A 22,909-nucleotide genomic window follows, 5' to 3' on the forward strand; every position below is an offset into this window, starting at 1 on the left:
GCTCACTTTTTTCCTCTTGGACCAGTTGTCCCCACTGTACAACTGAATTTTAAAATGTTGTTGAACTTTAAAAAAGCCTTTTGTTTGCAAGATGCTTACTAGATAAATTGAATAGGTTCTGGCAGCCTTACCACATAAGCTTTATTTCTATTTACTTGTTTGTTGAAGTTTCAGCATGTGCCAAAACTTTCCATTTTTTTCACTGGTTGCAATTTCAAGAGATGTTTTATGAAATTCTTACATCAAAATCTCTTTGCTGCAGATCAAAATGTCTTTCACCCTCTAGCCAGTCTGTGGTAAGAAATCGTCTCACAACAGTGTTTTATCATGGGGGAAAAAAGATCTCTCATATCTGTTACCCAGCTACAGTATGCTTAGTTTTGTGTGGCTTATACTCAGTGTGTTCTCCCCTTGATGGGGCAAAGTGGGTATTTCTGCCAAGTGAGCAAATAATGGACTAAAGTGCTGAGTTGATGTAGTAAGCACTCTAATAAGGGAAGCTCACGACAGTTCTTTCGTGTAACATGAAAGGTAGTTGGTCACCAAATTGTGGCAAAGGGAGATGAACTTGGATTTAATCCGAAGTGCTGCCCAGGTGTCTGCAAAATTAAGTGTTGAATAAATCAGGCACATAGTGCTATAAAATTAAAAATGCAAGTGGACATTTGTCAAAATCTGACGTAGTTGCATTTGATTTCAAAGGGAGTACTTCTAAAAATGTGAATTTGTATACCACAGATTGCAGTAATGGTACTGCAAATTCAAAATGATTCCCAAATGATTAAGCAGAGTCAAAGCTGTAGATTAGGCTGGCAAAGTATAACCAGTGGGCTGCTTGCAGCTCTCCAGCAGTCACAATTTTAAGCTTGGAAGAGACCTTTCTTTAAAAAATGGAGGTGACTTCTGTTTATTTTCTGTTGTTTAAAAAAAAGGACCTCTCCTAGACCCAAAATGGCAAGGGAGGTCCTGAGTACATGATGAAAATATTCCCTATGCCCACTAGAGGGCAGTTGAAGGCACACAAAAAATTGGGGGTGTAGTTGCGGATGGCGCGACAAGATCTCCTGGGGGCTAATTCAGCCCCATCGCCTCCCACATTTGCCAACCCAGCTGTGCTAAAAGCTTAAGTTCCACAAATGCAAGTTTGACTTATGTAAGAAATAAATTGTGTACTAGATATGTTTGACTACATTAAGAATGAATGTAATGATTCTTGTTGACCATTAAAAATATATAGTTAGTAAAGATACAAAAAAGGGACCACCAAGTTAATCAGTATTAGGGAACTTTTCTGTGAAAAAAAAATCTTTATAACATGTTGCAGTTTAGGAAAAGTTTTCCAATGAAGGTGTGGTGCAAGAAGTTTTATACAACTATGTAGTAAGGCAAAAATGAATAAAGGTATTTTTCCCTCCATTCTAATAGTATAGGGGTAATTCAGTGACAATGGGTAGGCACTAGTCTACTACCTCTCCATGTAATTGTATAACTGCCACTTCTAGTATTAGGAGGGACAGGTACAAAAACAAAAGGAAATAACTACTTAGCATGCATGGAAGTCCTTAGAGAATTTACTGCCAAAAGATGTGTTTATGGCTACAGGATTATATGGCTTTAAGCAGGGATTAAAAAGCTTTACATGGATCAGGTCTATCAATGGACCCCAACAACGACAGCAGTATGCTGCTGAAAATCAGCTGTGTGCAAGAATGGGAAAAGCTGTTACCTGCAAGCCTTGCATTTGGTTGACTGTTATGGAAATGAGAACATGGGAACCAGATGTGTGTTTGCTCTGATCCATCAAGGACCTTTATTTGTTGTTGCTTTTTCTCTCTAACACATCATACATTAGGTAAGAATCCCACTAAAATCAGTGTTAAGATGCTGAATACTTGGGCATTTAGCTGTAAGTGTACCATTATAAAAACTAAATGACACTTGATAAATGGAGTGGATAAGTTGGACCAACATTCACTCTTCAACAAATGGACAGGCTCCATCCATTTGCAGAAGTGAATCTGTGGGGAGCATGAATATATGTTCTGTGTGTGTGTGTGTATGTATATACACACTAGAAAGGATGCTCAATTGGACACAGCTTAGGGCAGAGTAGGCAACCTTTTTGAGCCGGTAGCTAGGTTGCTGTCCCTCAGACAACTGGGGGGCCGAAGCCGGGGGGGTGGAGCTTCCACCCCCAGGAGCGGGGGCGCGTGCCGGGGGTGGAGCCTCCACCCCCAGGGGCGGGGGCGCGTGCCGGGGGTGGAGCCTCCACCCTCTGGGGCGGAGCTTCCACCCCCAGGTGCCAGGCCACCTCCTCTTTGCTGGCCCCTGACGGGGCCCAGGCCCTCAGAGGCCGGGAAAGACCTGGCAGGGACCTGGCAGGGGCCCGCTGCTGTCGTCGGAGCCCTCCTGGAGGGCCCCTGCGATGGCAACTGGCCTCCCAGGGGCCCGCTGCTGCCGCCGGAGCCCTCCTGGAGGGCCCCAGCGACGGCAACTGGCCTCCCAGGGGCCCACTGCCGCCGTCGGAGCCCTCCTGGAGGGCCCAGCGACGGCAACTGGCCTCCCAGGGGCCCGCTGCCGCCGCCGGAGCCCTCCTGGAGGACCCCAGCGAAGGCAACAGGCCTCTGGGAGGCCCGCTGACACTGTCGGAGCCCTCCTAGAGGACCCCAGCGAAGGCAACGGGCCTCTGGGAGGCCGGCTGCCGTTACAGGAGCCCTCCTGGAGGGCCCCAGCGACGGCAACTGGCCTCCCAGGGGCCCGCTGCCGCCATCGGAGCCCTCCTGGAGGGCCCAGCGATGGCAACTGGCCTCCCAGGGGCCCGCTGCCGCCGCCGGAGCCCTCCTGGAGGACCCCAGCGAAGGCAACGGGCCTCTGGGAGGCCCGCTGACGCTGTCGGAGCCCTCCTAGAGGACCCCAGCGAAGGCAACGGGCCTCTGGGAGGCCCGCTGCCATCATAGGAGCCCTCCTGGAGGGCCCCAGCGACGGCAACTGGCCTCCCAGGGGCCTGCTGCCACCGTCGGAGCCCTCCTGGAGGGCCCAGCGACGGCAACTGGCCTCCCAGGGGCCCGCTGCCGCCCTGGAGCCCTCCTGGAGGACCCCAGCGAAGGCAACGGGCCTCTGGGAGGCCCGCTGACGCTGTCGGAGCCCTCCTAGAGGACCCCAGCGAAGGCAACGGGCCTCTGGGAGGCCCGCTGCTGTCACAGGAGCCCTCCTGGAGGGCCCAGCGACGGCAACTGGCCTCCCAGGGGCCCGCTGCCGCCGCTGGAGCCCTCCTGGAGGGCCCCAGCGACGGCAACGGGCCTCCCAGAGCTCTGGTGCGGCTCCTGGAGCCCCGTTTCAGGGCTCCGGCTGCCACAGCGGGCCTCTTAATGGGCGCCGCCATTTTGAAGGACAAAATGGCGGCCGAAGCCACCGAAATCGGCGGCGATTTCGGCGGCAGGAGGGACCGGGGGCCGGCGGAAAGGCGCCCGCAGGCCGAATCCGGCCCGCGGGCCAGAGGTTGCCGACCCATGGCTTAGGGAATGCCAATGCATATCAGAACACTTGCTTTGCAATTCCCTAATATGCTTCTTAGCATCTCTGCTATGTAGCTAAGTATGCATAAAGGTATGTAATGTAAACCGTAATATAGAATTCTGGTCTCTTCTTTATCTGAGGTAAATCTTGATTTTCCTAGGGCTTTAAAAAGTTTTACACACTTACCAGTAGATACTTCTTCATGCCATTTTTGGCCTTTTAAAAATGTTCCCCAAACCAGCTTTGAATCTGTTGCTGAGGCTTTAGGTTGCTATCTGATGCTGTGACTTTTATATTTTATAATCCTTGCTATTCTGGGGTGATTATTTAAAAATATTGTGATCCTTCAAATGTTCAGCTGCAAGCCCCATTATATTGCCATTGGCTCTTCTAGCTAGGGAAGATGGAAGCTGTAGTCTAACAACTTCAGGTCTGCATGTTCTCCATTACTGGTCAAAAATTGCTGTGAAATTAAGTACCCACTCCAATACATACTACTTACAACAATTTTGCAGGCATTAATCCTACTCCACATTCAGAAAGGAATCTCCAGTTTCAACAGGTAAGGATTTATTGTAAAGTTGTGCTTGTACAAATCTGTATGTAAAACCGTTCCTAGTAAACCAACATCTTTTTATTGTGCTCTTGGTTGAAATACATTTATATTGCACTGCAACTTCAAGAAACACAGTTTTAGAAACACTTGCAACAATTTAGTGCAGAGAGGCCTTATTTTAGATGTGTGAATAAAGTGCTGGTAAGGTCAGATAGCTGTTTGGAACAAAAGTAGCAAAGTATTTAATAATTCATTTATTTTAAGGAGCAGAATGAAAGCTCTTCGGTTGACTTCTCCCATAAGGCACACTTAAGGACAGCAGGCCTCAACTAGCTCTCTTTTTTGTCACAAATGTGCGTAATCCTGTTCGCATTTTAGCAAAATCCAGTGTTGACAGGACCTAATTACTTTCTGTTGCTATGTTGAGTTTAAGGCTGTTATGTTAAATCACATTTATGTGGAATCATCTTTCTCTCGGAATATTTCAAAGCAGAGGTTATTTGGATTGGCATGGCAGGCTTATGCAGCCACTGTAATTGGGATGATTAACTGTATATAGGAATAGAGAAATTACTTCACAGAAGTTAAAAGCTTACTGAAGTCCTTTTATAAGGAAACAGTTACCTTTTCTGTCTTTTGTCAAGAATGATTGCAATAAAAAGAAATATGATTTAATTTGGGCGTCATACTTAAGTATCCTGAAGTACTGATAGTTCATAGGCTTAATATAGGGAAAGGTACACAATATATTAAGAATCAAGTGCCAAATATTAGGTGAACAAACTTAGTCAATTGCAACAATGGTGTTTTTAAATACATTTCTCCTCTATGTCTGTCTTCTCTGGCATTTCTGGAAGTAAACTGATTGCAGCCACAGGTATGACGTTGACATCAAGCTGAAGGACTCCCCTAAAGAAGAGAAGTTGTCATTAAAGTCTAAGCTTCAGACATGAAATGCCTCAATCCTACATCAACTCATCATAGAATAAATATCTGCATGTGGACTTATGTTGTGCTGAGCTATCTATCTGAACTATATGTAGGCAATTGGTCATATATTTTCTAACTGAAAACTGGTGGCTTAGTTTGCCCCCACTGACCATCTTTCTCCCCAGTCCCTTTTCCTTGTGTGTCACAAGTTTTACAATGTAAGCCTAAGGACATGCTCTGTTTTATTCATCGTATCAGGCCACTCTTAAGTCTTTTTTGATTAACAGGTGAAGAATGGATATATTAAATACAATTTAAAGTTATAGTAAAACTATCTGCATGAACTTAGCTAAAAGGTTCTGAAAATTTTATAAAACCTTCAAATTTTGTCAAGAAAATAATGAAAGCAGTTAGCCAAACTATTTTAAATACCAATATAAAGATTAAATAATTAGAATACTGAAACATGAATTTTAAAGATGCAAAAAGTGAAGCTGCAAAATTTTTAATCCTGTTTACTTGAAGATGTTAAATACATTTTTAAAAAATCCTCTTGAACACAGTTTTCAACGTGGAATATACTAAAACTGTCTTATAGCATGTGGCATGCAACTGCAGGATCTGGAGTACAAACACCCAGTTTTCCATATACAGCCAAATGCATCCATTTTTAAAAAAAGCAGGTCATCTGTTTCACAATACATGCTATTTGGGTCTTAAAGTGCAGGATGGTGTCACATAACATGTAAGTGAAAAACGGCCTACTTTTGGCTAGAAATTGTGATTGGCAGGAGAGATTCTGGTGGCCAGGTGCAGCCTGCAGTCACACAATTACACTCTTACCCCGGGATACGAATGCGCCGCGATACGAAATTTCCGGGTTACGAAAAAAAAAATAATAAAAAATATTTCCGGGTTACGAAGGTTATTCCGGGTTGCGAATAAAATTTTGGTGCTTTTCGGCGCTATTTTGCACGGAATCGCGGCTTTTCCCCATTAGCGCCTATGGCTTTTTCGGCTTACGAAGCCTTCCGGGTTACGAAAATGGCGGTGGAACGAATTAATTTCGTAACCCGGGGGCCGAGTGTATACTTTTTCCAAAAGAAGCAGGCAAGATAACCCTCTATATAGAGAGATACATTGTGTGCATATCTTCAATAAAACTAAGCTGCTTGTTTTGAAAGATACAACCAAGTGGGATTGAGAATCTCCCTTCCACATTTGAAGAACTCTTTCCATGTACGTAAGGCTTCTGATCTAGCAAAGGAATTAGTGACATGAGGGATGCTGTCTTTTACTGATTTTCCCCTTTGATAAGGGGCCGGCCAAAGGTAGATTGGAATTTACCAATAACTCTGTGGATGATTTGTAGTTGATCCCAAGGGCTTCTGACTACTGTACTTGAATGAGAACACAGATTTCAAGGGGGCAAAACTTCTAGTCCTAGCTAGTGCTAACTGCTGTGTCTCAGCCTCGGTACCAAGCCACAAGTAGTAATTTTGACCAGGTTTTTGTTCAACTCTGCTGGACAGTTCTGGAGTGTTGCATCACAATCTCTTCCCTCTGGAGACTCACATCTATATTTGTATATATGCCACTGCAGTTAATGGGGTTCAGTAGATAGCTTACTGAAGTATCATTTGGTGTTTGGCTCTTGTTTGTAGACTTCTGCATTCTAGGAAACAATAGATGCCAAAAGCCTGAAGTCTGTCTGGCCTATGGCCCTACTTTCTCTCAGGGAAAAAGGGTCCTCTGGAACAGTGATAGGCGCAGCAGTAGGAAGGGAGCTAAACAAGGATTGCCTCCCAACAGGAATTGTGTGAGCAGAATTACGTTCAGAAACTTCTCTTAAAATGAATGTATACAAAGGGACTAACTGTGTCAATGAAACTGTAGTATTTAGCATGTTATAGCTTCTTTACCACAGTCTCAAATGTGTTGCAAGATCCCTTTGGATACTGATATTCCAGCCTAACATGGCTATGTCTTAGAATTCTACCCCCACTGAAAGCTAAAATGAAGGTGAATCTTAACAAATTTGTCTTAAGATTCTTTTATAAACTGGACGTGTTTCGGACCATTTGATTGTGTTTTGGGCTGCATCTGCAATGCAGAAATAATCCAGATTGACAGCACGGTAGCTGCCATGTCTCTTTGCTATGGAATTCTGAGAACTGTAATTTTGTGAGACATTTAGCCTTCTCTGTCAGAAAGCTCTGGTGCCACAACAAACTACAATTTCCAGAAATGCATAGCCTTGAGCCATGGCAGTTAAAGTGCTGTCAAACTGGATTATTTCTGCAGCGCAGATGCATCCTTGGTTATCTTAAATGAATAAGAACTTAGTTATTCCTTTCCATTTCTGGTTGATTAATTCAGACAACATCCCAAGTTTTTTCATACATTTGTTAAGCTTATAGAAATATTGTATTGGTTTATTCTGTTTGTATTTACACAAATTTGTGAAGTATATGGTGTTTTAATATCGTTTTGCCTATGTACATGGAAGTTCCTTTCTTTTGCTTCCTGCTTTTCTTTTACCAGTTACCACCCTTGCTATTTTCTTCTACTGTGTCTCTGGAACTATGAAGACACAAGAATAAGACAGACACATTTAGAACACACAGAAAAATGACCTTAAAATATTAAAGTACACTTACATTCAATTTCCTTTCCCACTTACGATAGCAATAATCTTGGCAGAACTACATTTACAAAACTGCAATGTGCTTCATAACATTTGTAGCAGAGGAAGTATTCTGCATTTGTTAATAAACAAAATCAAACACATATCCCAGAAATAGGTTTGCTTCTAGAGGAATATATAGGAATATAATAAGGTACTTACCTGGGATCACATGCAGGACAGAAAAATGTTAAGACTTTTAGGATTAAAGCTGCTCCTATAACTCCCACCACAACGACTTCCATAAAGTTAAAGAACACTGGGAAGGATTTAAGCCAGAATTTGCACAGCTCTTTCCTCAGGTCTTCCACCCACTGGCACATTACCTGAAGGAGTAACAAAACTGCCACTGAAGTTCAACATTTATAATCACAGGTGGGAAATATCTGTCTCCTTCCAAGGCTACGTCTGCAACCTCCCCAACTCATTCCCTTTAATTAAATTGCATTTTGCAAAGCACCATATACCTTGCTTTGGACAACAAAACCGAAGCATTTTGGAAGGGTCTGCTGCAGGCTACATGGGTCCCAAGCATGTAAAAATGTCCCCCCAAGCCACTGGCAGTTGCTCATGAGCTGGGTTTTGCACAGAGTGGTAGCTATACAAGGAGGTACTGGATATCTCCTTCCACAATTACCTTAAAAGTATATACACTGGTGTAACAAGAAGATATGCCAACATCGAGAATACAGTGGGTCCTCGCCTTACGCGGGGATCTGTTCCGGATCCCTCCGCATAAGGCGAATTCTGCCTATGCTCAAGTTCCATTGTAAACAATGGGGCTCGTGCACGGCAGCGGGCGGCACGGGGCGCAACGGGCGCACGCGTCCATTCAATTGAATGGGATGTGCCGCCCCTTCCGCCCCGTGCGCGCCCCGCGGCTTGAGCGTGTATGCTCAAGCCGCGTAAGGCGCACCCGCGTATGACACAGGTGCGCTGTACAAACATCCAAGATTTCACTTGGAATCAGTGCTCTTTGCTTACAATTTTTATTAGGATACTTTTGATTGTTGGGTTAGTTCTCCATTTTCTTGGTTATCAAATTTCTACCCTGTTTTCTACTGGAGTAGGGGTGTAAAAAATGCAGCCTTCCAGATGTTGGACTACAAGTCCCATCAGCCCTTGCCATCACAGCCAATAGTAAGGAATGTTGGAAATGACAATTTTAAGGGTTGCATGATTCCAGCCCTGAGATCAAGCAAAGAAGCATGAGCCCATTCACTTTCCTTCCCTTTGTATGTTCAATGGCCACATGGAATAGGAAAGAGAAGGAACATGTCTACAGGTCAGGTCCACAACCTTCAGGAAATTCAGCTAAATGTGTAAAAGGAGACTGGAAGACTTTTGTGTCCTGAGAAATCAGAATATGCAATCCAAGCACCTGCCATTCTAAACTCCAGCTGAGGGCTTCTGCAGACAACAGTGAGGAGACAAGCTCCACATGCTGAGATGATCAGCTGTTTATTCAGTATTTTGACCAACTCATAGAACGTGGAGTTTCTCTCTTCATTGTTTTCTGCTTTTCAGTGTACTTTCAGTATTTTTTTCATGGTTTATACTTCTGACTCACTGTCCATTTCTAGCATTTAAGAGGTGCCACATGCAGTCCTTGGCCTTCCTTACTAATTTGGAGAAAGTGCTATTCTTGCAGGAAAATATTCTAAAATCAAGAGTGACCGATTTCCCTCCTGCAAATCAGCATGAGTTAACATGATTTGTATACAAAACATGCCAGGTTCAATCCATGATATTTTAAGGTGTGGGATATGTTTTGGGCCATCTCCTGTCTGTACATGGAACTGAGCTAGAAAAAACAATGATCTGACTTGGTATCAGACAGTGTACCAACAGTACTAAGTACTCCTATTTTCTCCCTCCTGCATCTTTTAGCCACCTGAAGGGTCTGCAAGTGTTCCATTTCACCAAAAGAAGGACAGTGACAGAAAATATACCTTGTAGGATGATGGAGGATCTGTTCTTAGAGGTGTCTCTGGCAATTTGCCATGCACAGTTTCTTCATCTATTGTAGTTTCTACTTGTCTCAGAAGGTAGTGACTGGTTGTTTGTAATGGACTTTCAATATCTGCTTAAGAAAAATTTAAAAGGACAGGGGATTGTTATGTTCTGTTTTATGCTTTTATTATCCAGCACTGCATTGATTTAAAACCACTGAATGGTCAGAAATTAGCCTGACACCCCATCCCCATTTGTAAAAATAATTAAGTGATTAAATTTTCACCCTTCTGGTACATAGAGTCTAAGAAGCATTACAGGAAAACGTAAAATCCAAGAGCAGAAAATAAATTTGAATTATAATAACCACCTCTATAAGAGAAACCAAGATGTTGATGATAAACATAACCAGATACCTTTTCCTGCTATGTTTGGAAGTGTAAATAAGACATCATTGTCCCTGGGGATAGAATACAGCATGCTTTCTTTCAGAGGAACAGTGTAATTTGTATGCCTAAGGACTTGTACATCTTTTACCAATATGTCTATTTCAGTCACTTCATCTTGCTGAACCTGCAAAAGAGAAATGTTAATGATATGAGCAACCCCTTTGGAGAACAAGTGATGGAGGCTGTTCTGAGGTGATGAAAACAAAGAGGAAGTATATATAAGGTGTATATAATTTGAAGATGAGAAGCTGGTTTGATTTAACAAAGAAACAGGCAATTTTAATTTTTTGTCCAGTCCCATTTGGAGACGCGATTAAAAGAGAAGGAGAAGTGATATAATATCCTTTCCTGAAGAACAACCCATTCTCCTTCTCCTCTGTCACCAACCTCGTTTCACCTACACCACTACTACTTCTCTTTTAATTGTTTCTTCAAATATTCATTATCAGAGAAGTGTACTATTCCCTTCCATCATAAACAGGCTAAAAATCTGTTCTCTATTTGGATGAGCATAAGGAAAGAAAAACAAACAGTGAAGTGCTAACTCAGAGAATTGTGTGTGTGTGTGGGGGGGGGGGTGGAATAATGAAAGGGAAAAAAATCTAGCTGAATTCTGCATCAAATGTGAATTTCCACAGTGGCATGGGTTGAATTATCAGTTTCAGTGGAAGAACTCAGTTCCCACTTTTTGTGAGTGAAGATAATAATAACAACAGGGTAATAATCAAGGATGCTTGTTACATGCCTTCATATCATTTGTGACTTATGGTGACTCTTAAGATAATCCTATCACAGGGCTTTCTTGGCAAGATTTGTTCAGAGGGGGTTTGCCTTTGACTTCCTCTGGGGTTGAGAAAGTGTGACTTGCCCAAGGTCACCCAGTGGGTTTACATGGCTGTGTGAGAGTTCAAACCCTGGTATCTCAGTGTCTGAGTCCAACACTAAAACCAGTACCATGCTGGCTCTCGTAAATACCACTTAACCATTAAGAGAGACATAACTAAAAATTAGTTACATAACTAAGTAGCATCTTTGCCCAATCCTCCAAATCTGGTCTCACTGGACAGCAGCAGGTGCTAGCTGTCACCATGTACTCAGCTTATTCCCCTGCAAGCTTTTTCACTATAGCCTCAAGAGAATATTCCTTGGTTGTCATAACCAACACGGCACTACCATATTACACTTAATCTCCTGTGATTTTGGAAACTGAATAAGGTGAATCTGATTAGTACTCCAGGTAGGGCTGGGAAAGAATCCAAAATGAAACCCTGGACAGCCACTGCTGTCAGTCAGAGTTGACAATATTGGGCTAGACTCATGGTCTAACTCTGACACAGTCTAAGGCAGCTTCTCATTTTCCTGCGGTATAACTAGGACATCTGTCCAAACATGTCTTGCTTTAGACTTTACAGCAAATCTCATTTGCAATTCTACTGTTCAGTCTTTATGTAGTTTGTGGCTTGTAGCCTTCAATGCATTTTACAGAAGCCAACTGAACTACAATGATGGACGCGAGTGGTGACTCATGCTTCATAAAACTATAGCCTTTATTGTGAAATGAAGAAGTTTATGAATTCTATGAAGCGCATTTAACTGGAAGTAAATGACTGGATCAAAGAGTGGTTTCTAAATAAATGTGGTAATGAGTGGCTATTTTTGTTGTTGTTTCAGCTTCAGCTAGTTATGTTTAAGATGCTGGATGGTTTCCTCTAAAATGAGAAGAAAAAGAATCAAGAGCCACATGAAAGAGCAATGGCAGAAGGGATGCCACACAAGAGTGTTCATTGACTAACTACTGGAACAAAAATTAGAACATCGTCACATATTAATTATTTTTATATAGCAATTATTTATTACCACTAGTCTGAAGCTTACTTTTGCAAAGCTAAAGTACAAATTGTAAAATGGGAGAGGAGTGTTTCCCAGCCAGAATGCTACTATCTGGGCCTTAAATAAAATGCAGAGATTTGTTAATGAAGAGGAAGATATTAAAATGCTGTTCCTGCCATAAACTTGTCACTTTAGTAGGCTTCCAAGTTTTGAACTTGGAATACTGGTAACAGCAAAATCAACAATTATTGGTTCACTGAAAATTTGAAATGAGACACTTGGTGACTTAACTAAGGAGTTTAATTACTGCTTCCTTGTGGGATTACACTTAGTTCCCTGCACTTGTCTGAATGTCTTGCATTAAACAATGGGAGTGCTAAAAAGTAGCACAACACACCATTACTGTATAACTGGTAAACTTTAAACATAATACACAATTGGGCATAGCAGGTTCTCCCATGCTGTGATGCATCCTAAGCAAGTCAAAAAGTTATTGAAACTAATTTTCAGAACAATGGATTCTGAGTCTTTCACATCAGTAGATTTTTCTTCTTGTTGTAGAGTGCCGTTTTGAATTATCTTTGCAATCAGGAGATAGAGGAAGGAAGGGAAAGTAGGAGGAAATGCTTTTTTGAGTTTTTGATTACAATAACCGTTTCATTTAGTACAGCAGTGGCTTTGCTAGTAAAATTTAATTACAGCTGAAAAGAGGTATATTCCGGAAATCACTTCTAACACCGAGTATACATGTATTGTGCTCCATACTGAATGCATCTGTTTTTAAGAATGTCAAAAGTTCTATGAAAATGATAGTTACATCGTAATGGGAATTGCAAGCCTCACTTGCATAATTTATTAACAATTCATTATTTATATCATAAAATCCAACCTTACATTATACTTCCACTCAAGAGAAGCTACTTCATATTCAGTAATCCAACCTGCAAAGATTATTTTACTATATTTATACATTATTCTACATTTACTCCCTTCCTCCCAGAGAGTCATGGGTGGCTTGATGGTCAACAAATAACCAGAGCTTGGATATATATTTCTTACATGTTACAACATGTTACTCCTATTTTGTTAAAAATATTAAAAGCAATTTTAAAAGATGTCATTTAAATTTTAGACAGCAATGACATCAATAGAGTCAGTAAATATGTTTAATATTGTTTAAGTTTGTTTCTCAAAGCAGGGGTAATTGTGGGGTGGATATTTTTAGTAATTTCAATTGATTTTTAAAAATTTAAAGTAAATGATACTAACACATTATCAACAATTAACATTTCATTAATTTCATTATATATATATATATATATATATATATATATTTCATTATTATATAAATTTCATTTTTTTATTAAAACAATGATAATGAATTGATCTTTGAATTAATATTAATGGCAGCCAATCAACATTAACACTAACATTTCCAAGCTCCACACAGAGGAAATGTTAGATGAAGAATTAAAACATTTGTTTCTGTTAAATGCTCGCAAAACCAAGCAGATACCATCATCCAGCAGAAATCTTTCTTCCTGTTCAAAATGTGGATCATTTACTGCAGAACTCCTTCACTAAACAACTACAATTGATGAAAAGAGATCCAAGAATCAACAGCTCTGTTGAACCATTGCCCATATGAATATAGAAATCCTTGTAAGGCAGTTGAAAGGTTGTGTGCCATCTTCTTTCAATTACTTAATTACTGTATATACTCATGTACAAGTCTACAAATTTTAGTCAAAAAATTGACCCCAAAAAAACTGAGTCAACTTATCCACGTTTAATGTAAGTACTGCACTTTAACTCTTATTTAAAAAGGAAACATGTCCTGGTGAAAGGCAAGAGTATAATCTGACCTGAAACTACTGACCCCTCTCTGTATTCTCATCCATCTAACCTTTAATGTAAGTACATTTATGCCTCCTAGAATTTTATGTTATTTGGCATAGTTTTCCTTTGCTTTATCCTTTACATCCTTTGTTACATGCCCCTAATTTTACCGTCGATTTATCCACGAGTGATATTAAAATCCATAATTTTGCCCCCAAAACCTGCCCTCGACTTATACATGAGGCTGACTTATACCTACGGTAAATTGTTGATTAAAAAATAAAATATATTAAGGACACAAGGGTCTACATTCAAACAAAGTATGTAGTAGCATATGTAGACAGACAGGCAGACAGCACAATAAATGGTTTGGTAGCCAAGGCAGAGAACTAAGCTGCATGTTCACACTGAAGGTGAAACAGGCTCCAGAGAATTTATTACCAAGGCAGCAAATACAATAGTATAATGAAATATACTTTACCTGCTTCCCATCAATTTCTGTCACTTCCTCCTGAACAACAATCAACTGCAAGTTGGAGCTGGATGCCATTGGCCATGCATGGACCATAATGCGAACACTTACAGTTCCTAATCGCTGCTCATCTGAGTTTCCATTCACCACTATGAATAAACAATTCTGTATGAAATAGGGGTCATGTGGAGAGACATTATCTCTAAAAACGAGTCACACACAAAAAGGTGACTGATGAATGGCAGACGACATCTGGCACAAGAAGGCAATGTGGTATGGAGACACTGCTTGTTGCTTTGAAGAGAAATGGTCAAAGAACCCAATGACCTGCAGAAGCTTTAGTGGATCCAAATAAACATTTTCTCCATATGTCCATCTTGGGATCTGACATTACACAATGGGGCTTTTCCTCCCTTCATGGAGATGCTACACCCCGACTCCACCCCACAGCCGGGCCAAAATGCTGGTCTGTACAGGGCCTAAGTAGGCATGATACTCTATATGTGGGAGTGGGGGAAAACATAATGTTCTCTATTGTAGTGCTATTCAAAGTGGTGGTCCTGAACCACTGATTGGCAGTCCCTGGCAACAGAAATTGTTGTAGCCAATGGACACAATTATGATCCATTCACTGGTCTCCCTGAAGGAATCCATGTTTTGTTATTAATGCATAATGTTTTAGGTTTTCAAAAGCCAATTTCAAAAACACATTAGCAGATCGTTTAGAGAAGAGGTGATCATAAAGAGGGGATGATCTCAGAAGCTAACAATACCAGCTATAACTGGAATATCGGGAGACTATTCATGAAAAGTTCCTCAATGGCATGTAATTGCTCTGGCTTCATTAATTATATACAATGCTGCCTGCGCACACAGATTGGGATGTTTCTGTTCAATGCAAGGTAAATGAATGCAAAGGAAGCAATAACATTTTTCCTGTGAATAGCAACAGCAATTATTGATTAATACTTCAATCCTTTCAAGAAAACCTTCAGTCCTAGCATAAATAGATACAGTTTAAACTGAGAAAACTTCAAGAAAAAAAGTGTTTTGCAGACTACTCTCACAAGCCTGTATTATTCTTTCCTCTACAGCAACAAATTTGAACATATGCCAGCTTAAAAGAGGAGACAGACAGGACTTATCAGGGTGGAGTCACATCCTTGCATTTATACTGCCCATTCTCTTGCACAAATGCTTTGCCTTCTACAAATAAATTAACTGAACAGGAACCTTGCTAAAGACTTCTATAAATGTAGGATCTGAACTCAATTTATGTTTTGTTATGGACAGAATATGTGAGCACTGTAAATGAGAACCAAAAAAGACATTCACTTTTGACTTTCCTCTGTTTAAAACATATTAATCCTGGTATCAATGATTAATTTTTTCTAACATAACATAACGTGCAGAGAATATAAAGCCACATACTTATTTTACTACTTTTTCATGAGCTGCAAACTGCACTAAAGCAACCAGGAATTGAGCAATACTTACATATTAAAGTCTGACATTTTATCCGTGCAACTCCTGTTCTCAGTGGAAAATCATTTACATACACCTGTCCATTAACATAGGTGATATTAAGGACAACCTAAAGAAAACAAGAGACTCATGTACATTTTGAAAAGCAAGAGGAAGTGTAAATTTTCTTTATTTTACACAATAATGGCAGCAATAGTCAGAATTTGGGTATAAAATTAAGAACTTATCTACTGAGTGCATTTTAATTACACAGTCATCCCTCCCAATTTGCGGGTGATTCGTTCTGGACCCTCTCACAAATATTCAAAACCCATCAGTTAAAATGGACGCATGCTCCTGCATGTGGTGCTGTGCGCACGCCTCAAGCACACACACCTATTCAATCTAACCTCCAGGAAGTGTGTTCCAGCACCTGGGAGCAGCCACTGAAAAAGCCCTCCCATGAGATAATATAAATCTAATTGTATTATTATGAACTGCTTTTTAAAAACATTGTGGTTGAAAAATTGTATAATAATAATAATAATAATAATAATAATATCAGCTGCTTTTGTGCAAAGTGACAAAAAAGATACCATCTAGCCTTTATAGGCTACGCAAGATACTATGGGAGAGTATGTATCCAACTATAAGACAGCATGTATACAACTATTCGTTCAAAGGAATGCCTAGTTTAGAGCTATTGCAAGACTCTTGCAAAGATTTATAAAGTATTTATTTAACTTATTTATTGCTTTTCTAACTTCCACAACTCTAAAAGCAGTACACAAGAAAAAGTGGATGAAACAGGTTTTTTGTTTAAACAGAATGAAAAAAGCAGATTATCTTTTCTAAAAAACAACAACAAAAGCTAATGGCTGGAATCCTATTGGGTAGTTACCAAGAGTTACACACCCATGATTATTTCAGCTTCACAGTCCCTATGTATCCCTTCTGCTCTCATTTATGGAACACACAGGGATTGTAAAAGTGCCCTGATCCCCACTTACAAGACAAAAGCCACTGTGTTCAAAAGGGGTCTGTTCCCCTGTCACTTTGGAAGAAACTGCCCAATATCCTCATCTCCTTCCTCTTGTAAGCAGTCTTTGCTGCAAATGGAGATTGTGACATGGACCCTGTTGCTGCCTGTCACAGCAAAGATCACTGACATGAGGGTATGGCAGGGGAAAAGACCTTATTGATCTCTGTGGTTAATGACCAGTAAGTGGGGAGGGATGGAGGTTCAACCAGGATTCACCACCTAGCTATGTAACTACCATGGCTATATAACAAGATATGTGTGTATGGGATTCCACCTGATTTTCTTTAAGAACAGATTTAAAGCAGTCCTAAAAGTCAATTGCTAGACCAGTTTTAAAGTCAATGGCCATATGAAAATATAGTTTGGTGCCTGCTGGAAGCTCAACAGAAGTCAACTTTGGACTATTACAATGTTCAGCACAAGCCTAATAATTATTCATTTTTTACTGAGGAACCACAATTTAGAAATAAAGTAGGGTGTGCTAAAGCAAATACAGGAAGTCTGACATACCTGTTCTTCCTGAATATTCCCATTGTCTCCCAGCATATTAACGGTAATTTTGATGCTTTCCTGCAGGAGTATAAGGAAAGAGTTGTGAAAGAAATGTTATATAGATTTCTTGATAAGGAGTCACAAAGAAGACAAGGGTTCCTTCCATACTATGAAATTTTAGTGCTGTTATTCCACTTTAACTGTCATAGTTACATTCTATGGAATAATGGGATTTGTAGTCAAGGAAGGGGCATTTAGAATCCTCAGCCAGAGAGCTCTGGTGCCTCACCGAACTACAAACTCCAGGATTCCACTGGAAGCAGCCATGGCAATTAAAGTACCATAGTGCTATAGTTGTATAGTGTGAAAGGGGCTCAGGATGGGTGATCAAAGGTTGGGAGCCCAAAAATTGAATTCAAATTAAGAAAAGTTACTGGAGTTCTGCAAACCAGTGTTGGGCATGGCCAGTGACTTAAACCACAGGAGAAGCATTTTAACCTTTTAGAGTAGGGGCAAGAACAGTACAAATTTGGAAACTGCAAGAATATGTCCTGGGGGAAGAGATGGGGTTTTCCCTCCAGGAGGACCAGACTCAGTGTGAGGTTTCGTATCCCTGCTAAAGAGGTCCATATGTAGCTGTGGGTCAGAAACAGTGCTTGGACATCTCACAGAGAAAGTCACTTGGTGCTGTGTGTCATTTGGGAGAACCCAAAGTTTATCTTGGGATGTCAGAACTCTAGCTCTTTCATCCCAGTGGGTCATGTTTGCAAACAAAGTCACCTTATCTTCAAGCTATCTTTTCACCCAACTAGAGGCTCTCAATGTTTGAGAAATTAGCTTCAGGTAGGAACCTGATCACAAAAATAATCCGCAAGGAAATGATTAAACAGAATGTTCCTTGTTCCATTCCTGTTCCGGCAGTAAAATCCATAGTATTCCCACACACCTAGTCCCACACTGCTTTTCTGTTTAAAAATATGTATTAGGAGACTAATCACAGGTTTCTCTCCTCACACAGAGTCTGGTCCATTCATTTTGAATATAGCCATAAACTAGGGGAAATGAAGTACTCAGATCAATCCTGCTGATACAAGATTATAAAAGCATGGCAGGTGGCTCTGGATGCTAGAAGAGGAAGAGGAAACAAAGTTTGGATCTAAACCATGTTTATTTTCCTATACAGTACTTTTTATTTTTCGCAAGACGTTTATGTGACATCACACTGTGATTGTTTTTACACATTTAATTTTCCAATGATAACAAAAGTTATACAATGATATAGCCGTGTTAGTCTGTGGAATCAGTACGTAGTGAGATCTTGTAGCACCTTTGAGACATTTAACTACTTCTGAAAGAGGTGCCTATATTAGTCTGTTGCAGACTTATATGTCAAGGAGACCTGTGGCATCTGAAACATTACCAGATTCATTAACCAGTTTTGACATTTCAGTTGCTTTGAATAAGTTTACATCTCAAAAATGGGCTATATCCATTATTATATTATGCTCAATTTAATAGAAAATAAACATAGATGAGACATAAATTCTACTGTGGACAACACTGTGTTATGGGCATGAAGTTCTCCTTGTGTAGGAGATTTGTTTAAAGAAACAGCAACATTCAGACATTTGTGGTCCTCTTCACTTAAATGAAATTTTTCACAGAAGGTGTTTAAAAAATACCAGAAAGGAGTACAGGAACACTTGAGGAAAATATCAGCACTGTATTACCAGTAGGTGCCACATTACATTCTTTTGTAATGTGGCACTAAAACACTAAAAAACACTAAATTTATTTAGAGCTTGTGGAAGTTACTTTTTTGGATCGTAACTCCCATGGTATGCCGGGAGGATTCTGGAAGCATTAGTCCAATACAGTAACTTTTACAAGCTGTGCATGTGTGCATCAGTGGTGACTGGTCTCTTTCCCTTGTGACTTCCTAGAATTCACTGCCAAGTACATTCTACATATGCTACATGATTAGGTGAAAGTGTTTCCTGGTTACACTTTATTTAACCAAAGCTCCCTGTGCCTTTGCATTATAATTCTGTGTATTAGATTCCACAATGTTTCCTTTCTGACTTAAAGGCAAAGCATGGCCAGCCTCATGTCAACAAGGGAGAGGGGAAGGAGAGGGCAGCTGTGAAGTCTATTCCCGCTCTGCAACAGCGGGAAATTCTGTGTTGCGTAAGTTATTTGGAAAGATGCAGAGATTGTGAAACAGTGGATATGTAGGAGGATTGCCTCAAAAGCAAATAAGTGTGCATGCCATTTCTTCAGTTTAAAAAAATTTGGCCTTTCATTTTTTTTATTCCTTCCAACAGTTTTTCAGAATGAGCTGTTTCTTAAAACACTATACTCTGAAAGTATAGTAGGTTCTACTGACCAAATAAACCCCTCTGATATGTCAAGCTTTTACAGCGCATGAAAGAAAAAGATGTGCAAAATTTGCTCTTGTGGAATTAGCGGAGGTGATGCCACGCTGGACAACAGTTCCCACTCTCCATTAACTCCTACAGGTCCAGCAAGTTAGAAGGAACATACGCCAGGAGAGAAATGTTGCCTGAACCTTTTTTAGTTGCTTCTCCAAGATGCCAAGCCAAGGATCAATGATGGACAAAGAGAGCAATTTATTACCAACAACAAAAGAGTTTGCTAGCTATCTCCTTTACAGAGAGAGTGGACAGATGTTGGGCCACAACATTCAGTTAATTCTCAACATGACTATCTGGTTAAGCTAAATGCTAACTACAGTCAACCAGGCAAGAAGCCTAGTGACAACTAGAGAAAGGTGGCTAAAAGGTTTAGGCTCTAGTCCAAGAGGAGGTAGATCAGATGATAGTCACAGATAGTTTTGGCAATGTTGATGTGCTTCCCTTGATCTACTGAAGAGGGCAACTTGCTCTGGCACTACGCTTATGGCATAAGGCACTCAATCCCTGTCCTACACACCTGTCTACACACCGCAGGTATATAGCCCCACTGTACTTTGTTCAGAATTCAAGCCACGCAAGGCCTGGCGCCACACAGCACTATGCAAATCTGCATAAATAAAAACATTAACAGGCAAAGCATCCCTATGTGTAGAAAGGTCATGTCACTCGTCTGCATACTTTAACATCATGCGGTCATATGTATAGCTCTGGTACATCATGCTCAGACTTCTCAGGGCACTTGGCAAGGTACCACAAAATGCCAAGCCATCTACTGTAACAGAGGGATAGGCTGGACACATCCCTATTCCCTGCAGGTTGAATTCGGATACATAGCCATAAGGAAGGAGACCATACAGACCAATCCTATGTGGTTCATATATATATAATCTCCAAGGTATAGGAAGCCATATAGATTAATCCTATTGTCTTCTCCTGATTTGACTGTCTTTCCTTCTGGTCAGCGTTTGATGCAAGGCGTGGGCAGAAGCCACCAGGAAGCCCTCTCTCCCCCAGCCTCGCAAAGGGCCCTGGAGAGGCCCCAAGGGGCTCCCCCTTCTTCGCCCCTCTCTCCATGTTTCTGGGGGCTGCTTTAAGGGCTCCCTGCCTCTCTCCCTCTGCCTGGGGGCTGGGAGAGGCTCCCTGGGCGTCCTGGAGGGGCCTCCGTCTCCCGGGCCCCGCTAGCTACCTGGCTGAGGACGGCGTCGGTGGGGGTCTCCTGGGCGTCCAGAGGGCGGGGGGCCATCAGGAGAAGGAGCCCCGACAACAGCCACAGGGCCCCGCCAGGCCCCCTCGCCACTGGCCCTGGCCCTGGCACCGCCGCCTCCATCTTGGGAGCCAGCCGGGGTTAAGACTAAGGAGTGGAACAACATCACAATCAGCCAGAGGGAAGCAGGGAGGAGGAGGAGCCTGGCGGAGGCGGGAGAAGGAAGGAAGGAAGGAGGGAAGGAGGGTGCTGTCGCTGGGCCTCCCTCCTCCTCCTCCTCCTGGGGGAAAGGGGGCGAGATGGAGGGGTGCGAAGGGAGGCCCCCTCCTCCTGGTCACAATGGAGGCCCGCCTAGTCAGGCAGCAGCAGAGGGGCCAGGCAGGAACGGCCTCCTCCTTTCCCCGGCCGGGACCTGCCCCCTTCTCTCCAGGACTAGGAGCCCCCAACGTCCTCCATTTTGAGCAGGGCCAAGAGGCATGGGTTGGCATTTCTAGGAGGGTCTTTTTGAAGAGGCCGCCCCCTTTTCCCTCCGTCGGGCGCCTTCCTAAGAAAACTCCTGCTGCCAACCTCTTTCTTTCAGTGAGTCTCAAAGGCGCCATAAGGGCCCTCGTCTCCATACTGAGGAGCATGGGCTAACATTGCTAGCTGTGTTTCTACCTCAAGTTGACCAGCTGTCCTCCTTTTCCTAGGACCTGGCCTACATTTCAGTCTCCCTGTCCAGGGCCAGTTCCCAAATGCCCTCCATTTTGAGCATGGCTAAGAAGCATGGGCTGACATTTCTAGGAGGGCTTTTACCTCAGGGTGACCAGAGGTCCTCTTTTCCCCCAGGATCTGCCCGACATTTCAGCCTTCTGTTTGGGAGGGATTCCAAAATGTCCTCCATTTTGAGCAGGACTAAGAAGCATGGATTTACATTTCTATGAGTGTTTTTGGCTTTTATTTGGTCATGCCCTATATTTTTAATGTCCTACATTTTGTGGTGCTTTGTCCTCCCTTGTGGTGAGGACCTAGGTGACCAGAGGTCCTCCTTTTCCAGGACATGCCCTACATTTCAAGCTCCTTCAGTCCAGGAGGGAATCCAAAATGTCCTCCATTTAGAGTAGAACTAAGAAGCATGAATGTTATTTCTATGAGTGTCTTTAGCTTTTGTTTGGCCCTGTCCTCCATTTTTCCTGAATGTCCTACCATTTTTGTGGTGCTCTGCCCTTCCTTGTGTTTAGGGCGAGGGTGACCACAGGTCCTCCTTTTCCAGGACATGCTCTACATTTTAATCTTCTGTCCAGCAGGAATTCCAAAATGTCCATCATTTGGACCATGACTAGGAAATATGATTTATATATTTATAGTAGTGTTTTTAGCTTTTATTGGGTAATGTGCACTACATTTTACTGGTCAGTCCTTCATTTGTGGTCCCTTGCAGTTAGGACATCTCCCTGATTCAGTCCATCTGCCTTGTCCTTCAAAGCCATCATCCCTGTGGCTTTAGAAATCCATACTGGAAACTCCATACAAATACCTGGTACTGTAAAGCAAGCAACATTTGACACTGCAAACCTATGCAACCATTGCCAGAGTAAAATAAAACTGGAGAAGACTCTCACAGTCTTAATGGTTGTGGGAATTTCATCACACATTGCTGTTTACCAAGGATGCAACCGCACTGCAGAACTAAAACAGTTTGAGACCATTTTAACTGCCATATCTCTATCCTACAGAATTCTAGGCTTTGTAGTTTAGTGAGGCATCAAAAACCTCTCTGACAAGCCAGGCTGAACACCTCACCAAACTACAAATCCCATGATTCCACAGGGTGCTACCAATACATTTGTTGAATAATTTGTTACCTTTAATGACAAAACATGGTAGCTCTGACATCAGAGAGAGCATGGGCTACATACCATGAGAGAGCTTTATTTCATAATGGGAGACCCACAGTGTTATATTAAAAGCAAACATACAAGACGTAAATTATACATGGATACAGGTATATATCAAGTACATACTTTATTTTTCTAAGTTTATATGTTAGAAAAAGAAGGTG

General features: G+C 41.7%; 1 protein-coding gene across 1 annotated transcript; it reads right to left on the bottom strand.

Moving 5' to 3' along the window:
- Positions 1-7,856: 7,856 nt before the first annotated feature.
- GINM1 (glycosylated integral membrane protein 1) lies at positions 7,857-21,086 on the bottom strand. The gene is given in 8 exon segments (XM_089530213.1): positions 7,857-7,898; positions 7,901-8,014; positions 9,641-9,774; positions 10,058-10,214; positions 14,241-14,380; positions 15,729-15,825; positions 17,248-17,307; positions 20,851-21,086. Coding segments are annotated over 8 exon segments (885 nt in total). The 5' UTR covers positions 20,992-21,086.
- Between the last annotated feature and the right edge of the window lie 1,823 nt (positions 21,087-22,909).

Source organism: Sceloporus occidentalis, unplaced genomic scaffold (assembly GCF_023333645.1).
Source record: "Sceloporus occidentalis isolate IW3139 unplaced genomic scaffold, rSceOcc1.0.p SCAF_6, whole genome shotgun sequence".
In the NCBI taxonomy this organism is placed as follows: Eukaryota; Metazoa; Chordata; class Lepidosauria; order Squamata; family Phrynosomatidae; genus Sceloporus; species Sceloporus occidentalis.